The sequence below is a fragment of the Lycium barbarum genome, chromosome 10 (genome assembly GCF_019175385.1).
Source record: "Lycium barbarum isolate Lr01 chromosome 10, ASM1917538v2, whole genome shotgun sequence".
In the NCBI taxonomy this organism is placed as follows: Eukaryota; Viridiplantae; Streptophyta; class Magnoliopsida; order Solanales; family Solanaceae; genus Lycium; species Lycium barbarum.
In genome coordinates, this window is record NC_083346.1 from 124,384,601 (window position 1) to 124,392,308 (window position 7,708).

The window sequence follows — 7,708 nt, forward strand, 5'->3', positions numbered from 1 at the left end:
CAGGCATAAAATAAAAATAAAAATTCGCAAGGCAGGACTGGGGGAATGTATGCCGGATCCAGCATACAATCTTTAAGAAAAAGTTAAAGTTATGCCGGATCCGGCATAACTAAAAGTCTGCCCCTCAAGGCAAAGTCTGCCGGAGGGGGCATACAAAATTTAAACTTTGCCTTATAAGGCAAACTTTTAGTTATGCCTTAAGGAAAACTTACGCCTTATGGGGCATACTTTTAGTTATGTTTTATGGGCACACTTTTAGTTAAGGCATTACTAAAGGTTTACCTTGAAAAGTTAAAAAAAAAATACATATATATGCTTCAAGGCAAAGTTTGCCCATAAGGCATAAGTTATGCCCCCATCGGCATAAGTTTGATAATTCCTTAACAAGTTTATGCCGATGGGGGCATACTTTTAATGGACAAACTTTTATGCCGGATCCGGCATAAACTTGTGAAGGAATTATCAAAGTTATGCCGGAACCGGCATACTTATGCCAAGTCTGCCCATAAGGCATAAGTATGCTGGATCCGGCATAACTTTGCTAATTCCTTCACAAGTGTATGCCGATGGGGGCATAGCGAAATTTAAACTCCGCCTTGCGAATTTTTAAAAAAAATTTGATTGTGTAGGAATTCGAACCTGAAACTCATGGGATTTAGCGAAGGGCAAAATTTAAAGATTTCAAATATGAGGGGCAAAATTTAAAGACCACCCCAAAAGAAGGGCAATTCTGCGAATTTGCCCATATTGGATTGAGACATTTCTAACTGGCCCCCAGCTAAATTGAGATTAAGACGTAACGGTGATTATTGAGCGACACAGATAGTGATTATTATATAAATGGCCCCCAGCTATATTGAGATTAGGATGTAATGGTTGTTGTAGTAATACAAAATGGGTGATGTCATCTATTTTGGTTAGTGGGTGCTATTGAATTTCACATTATTGTTTACACATCTAGCTGCTTTCAGATACTGTTATAGATTACAAATGCATGTTGGGTTGTGATTGGTAAAAGAGGTCAATATGCAACTTGCAACATGCTTTTTCCAAGTCAAGGTCTATTTTTATGAAGACAGTGCAAGTTTGTTCCATAGATTAAGGTAAAGAAGAAGGCATATTTTAACAACAACATATACCCAGAGTAATCCTACATGTGAGGTCTAGGGAGGGTAGATGTACGCAGACCTTATCCCTATCTTGTGTGAGATAGAGAGGTTGTATATGATAGACCATCGGCTCAAGAAAAGTGTTTCCAAAAACAGTTTTGACCAACACAAGAGTAAAGCAAGAAGACATATCATAGTAATCAAGATATTCTATTAATTATTGATTGGAGCAACGACAAAGTTATTTTCGTGTGACCTATAGATCATTGGTTCGAGTAGTGGAGGCAGCCAGTGATGCATTCATTAGTGTAGTTTGTCTACATCATACCTTTTGTGGTGCGGCCCTTTCCTGGACTCTGCTAACGCAAGATCCCCCCTCCCTTTTTTTATTTTTTTATAACTGATTGTGTGTATGCTGGTTAGGTGAAGAAGGCATATTATGTGGAAAATTGACCCACTTTTCTTCTATTTTGTGGAAAACCCAAATTGAGTCCGCGGGCAAGTCAATTGGACATGTTCTTCTTTCCTAACCAATAGGAATTTTCTTTCATTTTTAATCAAGGTGACTGACCCGTCATCTAGTCTTGATAAAGTTGGCCAATGTATTCCTCAATGTGTAATACACTACATAAAAGGTTGTTAAAATCACAGCCATTTAACTTTATTAGTAGTACTTTCGAAAATAATATACTCCCTTTGTCCCAATTCATGTGACAATCTTTCCTTTTTTAGTTTGTCTAAAAAGAATGTCACATTTTTATAATTAGAAATAATTAAACTTAAAATTTCTCCTTTTACTCTTAATGAAATGATTTATAGCCACACAAATTTCAAAAGTCTTCTTTATTTCTTAAATTTTGTGTCAAACTAAACGGTGCCACATAAATTGAGACGGATGAAGTGATTTTTTTGGTATACTAAAGAAACAATTTAACTTTAAGCATTACATTTTACGTTTAAAGAGAAATTTTTATAGTCCTACATTTGTTATCACATGCTTAAATTTCGTGTCAAGTCGAGTCAAACAATGTCATACAAATTGGAACCTCGGGAGTAAAATTTTTCTTCTAATACAAAGACGATAGCTTTTCTCCTTTTTGTGAAGTAATTCAAGTGAAGTCAAGTGGGCATTCATTTTCTTTTCCAATATACTTTCCTCCTCATTTAATTAGACTATCAATCAACTAACCTTTTACTGCACTGGGCTACCCTAATGATAGAACATATATCCTTTTCCATTTTTCTGTTTTTTTTTTGTCCATCTATATTGGTGCTATATAATGGAGTAACTTTGGAAACTACTCAGATCAAGTTTCTTATAAATCCCTTCAAAGCAGTGTGTTTCCAGTGCATAGTAACAATATGCAGAAATACAGTTTACTATTGATACATCTCTTTCTAGTCCAGTATTTCTCATTTTCTTTATCCGCTACTTCCTCAAATGAAACAGACCTACAAGCTCTACTAGTTTTCCAAAATCTTATTACAAGTCCTAGGCACTTTTTGGCCAAGAACTGGACCAAGAATACTTCTTTTTGCTTTTGGTTTGGTGTCACTTGCAGTACAAAAAGGCAAAGAGTTGTGGCCTTGGCTCTTCCTAATTTGCAACTTCAAGGCACAATTTCCTCGTCTTTGGCCAATTTGTCCTTTCTCAAAGAGCTCAATCTGGGGAACAACTTCTTCTATGGCGGCATCCCTTATGGCATTGGCCACTTGCCTCGCTTACGAGTGATTGATATTCAGAACAATCAGCTAGAAGGAAGTATTCCGACAACTCTATTTCAACACCAAAAAGTTCAAAAGATTTCTTTGGCTTACAATAAACTCAATGGTGAAATGTGGAAAGGGCCATGGTATGTACCGGAACTCAGAATCTTAAATCTCAATAACAATAGCCTCATGGGTATAATCCCTCCTTCCATTGGAAATGCCACAAAGTTGTTGCATTTCAATTTGTCTAATAATAGAGTCAGTGGTAACATTCCGAAGGCGATCAGTAATCTAAGCCAACTTAAAAAGTTGTCCTTGTACAATAATCAATTAACAGGTTCTATTCCTGCAGTATTGTTTAACATCTCTTCGCTTCTTTACGTGTCTCTGAAATTCAATAGCCTTTCTGGTCCTCTCTTGCTTGATGAAGGAAATATCGAGTCAAATCTAGAGATATTAAGTATATCTTATAATCAAATTTCTGGTCAAATTCCTTCCAACATATGCCAACTCACAGAGCTCAATGTTTTGTCCATATCTTTCAACAATATAACTGGAGAAATACCCAAAAATATTGGTTGTTTATCCAAGCTCGAAGAGTTCTATATTGGTGATAATCCAATAAAAGGGAATATTCCCAATTCATTGGGCAATATTTCCACTCTGCGAAATCTTTATTGTAAAAGAAATCGCTTGGAGGGACCAATTCCTCCAGAATTGGGGAAGCTATCAAATTTGAGGCAATTATCGTTTACCGATAATTATAATCTTATTGGTGAAATTCCAAAAGCTATTTTCAATATATCTTCTTTGGAAATAATTGATTTTAGTTTCAACAACCTCTCGGGGAGAATTCCAGCCACTACAGGTCTTCATCTTTCGAACCTTAGGGCACTTGATTTGGGGGTAAATCAGATCAAAGGGGAAATTCCATTGTTCATAACAAATGCTTCCAAGCTTGAGGTACTGGATCTAGGACGGAATTTTCTCACAGGAACTATTCCTACTAATCTGGGAAATCTTCGTGAGCTGGGATTTCTGCTCCTACATACCAATCAACTTACCAATGAACCAAGAGAGCATGAGTTGCCATTCTTCTATTCTTTGGCGAACTGTAGGATGTTGCGATATCTACAAGTGGGTTCCAATCCATTGAATGGTGTTTTGCCCAATTCAATTGGGAATCTTTCATCTACTATTGAATACTTTCATATAGAAAAAGCACACATCAACGGCTTCATCCCCACAAGAATAGGCAACATGAGCGGTCTAATTAGGCTAGACTTTCGAGAAAACAATTTGACAGGGAGTATTCCTTCTGAGATTGGTAAGCTAAAACAACTTCAAGGGATGTATCTATCTAACAATAAATTGCAGGGACTTATTCCAGAGGTGGTATGCCATTTATCTAATTTAGTTCAATTAGATCTAGGTTATAATGAGCTCTTTGGGTTAATTCCAACATGTATAGGAAATTTTAGCATGCTACAATATATTTCTTTGAGTTCTAACAAATTTTCATCAAAGCTACCTCTAAGCCTTTGGAAAATGAGGGGTCTTCTTTATCTATACATGTCACAGAGTTCAATAGTGGGAGAAGTACCACCGGATATTAGAGAACTAAAGGCCATTATAGAAATTGATATTTCTGGTAACCGCTTTTCGGGGATGATACCAAGCAATTTGGGCCTCCTCCAAAATCTGAAGAGTCTTAACCTATCCAACAATTCATTTTCAGGCCCAATTCCATTATCCTTTTCCAAATTGATAAGCTTGGAATTCTTGGATTTGTCTTTAAATAGCTTGTCAGGTACTATTCCTAAGACATTGGAAAAACTCTCATACCTTAAAAGCATCAATGTCTCATTTAATAGTTTAAAAGGTGAAATACCCAATGGTGGTGTGTTTGCAAATTCCACTCTGCAATCATTTCTTGGGAACAAAGGTCTATGTGGAATGCACATGTTGGAGGTTCTTGCTTGTTCTATCACTAATCCTGGACAACAACCAAAGTTTAAGGCGCTTCTGCTAAAAATTGTTACTCCAGTGGTTATTTCATCCTTTCTAATATTCTTGTTGGTCTCAATTTGGATAATGAAACGAAAGAAGAAAGGAAAGTCCAAAGATGTTGAAAAGGTTATAGAGAACAAAACTTATCAATTTATTTCTTATCATCAGATTCAACGAGCAACAAATAATTTTGATGGATCAAATTTAATTGGTGTGGGAAGCTCTGCCTCTGTGTACAAAGGCACATTATCTAGCGGAAGTATTGTGGCCATAAAGGTTCTAGATTTGGAAAATGATAAATTATGCAAGAGGTTTAATACGGAATGTGAAGTCATGAGAAATGTTCGACACAGAAATCTTGTCTCAGTGATCACTACTTGCTCTAGCAAACACATAAGAGCGTTTGTATTGCAGTACATGCCCAATGGAAGTCTTGATAGTTGGTTGTACAAAGAAGATCGCCATTTGATCCTTCTTCAAAGAGTCACCATAATGTTTGATGTGGCTATGGCAATTGAGTATCTACATTATGGTAATGACACCCCAATAGTTCATTGTGACCTAAAGCCAGCCAATGTTCTTTTGGATGAAGAAATGGTGGCACATGTTGGTGATTTTGGCATCTCTAAGATTTTAGCCATAAGCAAGTCTATGGCACATACAGAGACATTAGGCACTCTTGGATATATTGCACCGGGTATACTAGTCTCTTTCTATTTCTGTTATATATTCTAAGACCTTTCTTTTTTATTTTCACAAAAAATCATAATTAAGCCCTTCAAAATTCTAGCACTAAATAAAAATCAAGTTTAGAACTTAATTGTTGTTATATATCCGATGAGTAATTCTTTCTCATTCTCGTTCTTTTCAGAATATGGCTCGGAGGGTATAGTATCCACTAGTGGTGATGTTTATAGCTACGGCATCATGCTAATGGAGGTTTTGGCAAAAAGAAGACCAACAGATGAAGAGATACTCAATGAAAACGTTAGCTTGAGGGAGTGGATAAGGCGAGCATTTCCAAGAACTATGATGGAAGTTGTGGATGCTAATATTTTTCATGGGGAAGAACAAATCACTTCCAAAAGTGAATTTTGCATAGCCTCCATGATAGAATTGGCTTTGGACTGCACAAATGAAAAGCTAGAATCAAGGATAACCATGAAAGATGTAGTCAAGAGGCTTAGCAAAATCAAGAAAACATTTTTGGAAATGTAGAAGTTATCTCTTTCGGAGGTGCATGTGTTTTTTGACCTGCAAGTTAATATGTTGCTTTTCTTTTACGTGGTTTCTTTAGTAAAGTCGGTGTATAGTACTACTTGGAGTCATGTACTGTTTGTACTTAAGAGTGTTGTAGTTCCTTGTTTTGTGATTTCACATTTGAGTGGTTTAACTTGAACCTATTTATTTTTGAGTAATTATGGTTTGAGGGATTGAATAAATCAGGATTAAATTAGTGAATATTATGAAGGTGTTTAGATGCACTATTTTACTTTTTGTTTGCAAGCTTGGATATATATGTTCCATCTCTTTTCGCCTCCCTCCTTCATATTTTTATCCATTAATTAGCTTATTCATTTGTATTCAATAATTTAATTAAATTTTTTGTCAACCAAATGTGATAGTGGAAGAAAAAGAAAAAGAAAATAAACAGTTGGTGAACTGAGCACTTTGCATTTCCTTGTACTAATTATTGCATTCTTTGGACTTCGGGCATAGTCACTTTAGCCGCAGAAGAGGAAGTCAGCTAATTAAGAAAGGACATTATATGGAGGAACATCACTTGGAGTCGGTGAATTTTAGGGGTAAACTAGGTAATTTGCCCACGCTACACCCGGTAATAATCATCGTTGACACCCAATTCGTCCCTCCTTTATTCCTATTTTTTATTTCTGCGGGCTTCTAAATTTATTGGCGAGCTAAACATTTTTAACTATTAATATCGTTATTTTCATTTTTCACTATTACTAGCATCACTTTATCACAAATTTCAAAAGGGTTCGTCATCACTTTATTTTCGTTAAATTAATTATACTTTATCAAGTCCTTTATTTTCTACATATTAATCATTAATTATCATAGTATATATTATACCAGTTATTAAATTATAAGCCCAAAAATAATTAATATGGAAGAGGAATTTCAGCCAAATAAATGGCCCAAACTCATCAAGCCCATTATTCCACTTACCCGGTCAGCCCATACTCTAATTAATTTAGCCAGGCCATTACACATTATTCCCTTACCCGATCCAGCCCACACCCGCAACGACCCGACCCACTTACCCTTAAAAGACTTTCACTCGGTTGAAACCTAAGAAACCTAACAGCCGCAGAAGTCTTCATCTCTCTCCCTTCCATATTGAGAAAATGACAAGCTCCATCGACCGTGGACAGAAAATTGCCCCTTCAATTCAGGGTAAGTTTCCCACTTTTTCACCTTTTCCCTCCTCTTCTCTTTGTCACGAGATTCGGTCAACATGCATAGCACAAGAAGCCAAGAAAAACTTTCAGAGATCTGAGCATTCACGGGTTGATTCAAACGGCTTTTTAGCTTTTGTTTGGAGCCAAAAGTCTAGGATTCAAAACGAAAACCCTAGTCACTTCGCCTATAAATATCGTCTAAGTCTTCAGCCGAAAGGGAGGTCTTTTTTTAGCATCTTGGAACACTACCATATCAAATACATTCCCTGCACATTTTAAAACTTTAAGAACCTTTAATTTCTAGAGTTACTCTCTCTGTCTCAGTGGACTTTAGCTCTGGTAGAGATTTCGGAACTCATTTGTATCGAGTTTCAAATTTATTCATAACGAGAAGAGTTAGATTCGAGGATCCGACGTCCCCGTTCACTGTACCCGAAGAAGGTCTGTGGATTCCCC

At 36.4% G+C, this 7,708-nt stretch overlaps 1 protein-coding gene across 1 annotated transcript; it reads left to right on the forward strand.

The window, feature by feature from the left end:
• Positions 1–2,448: 2,448 nt before the first annotated feature.
• Positions 2,449–6,217, forward strand: LOC132614590 (receptor kinase-like protein Xa21). Its single transcript, XM_060329074.1, has 2 exons — positions 2,449–5,526; positions 5,701–6,217. Exons 1-2 carry the CDS (start codon positions 2,472–2,474, stop codon positions 6,045–6,047), a joined length of 3,402 nt encoding a protein of 1,133 aa, XP_060185057.1. The 5' UTR covers positions 2,449–2,471; the 3' UTR covers positions 6,048–6,217.
• The last annotated feature ends 1,491 nt before the right edge of the window (positions 6,218–7,708 follow it).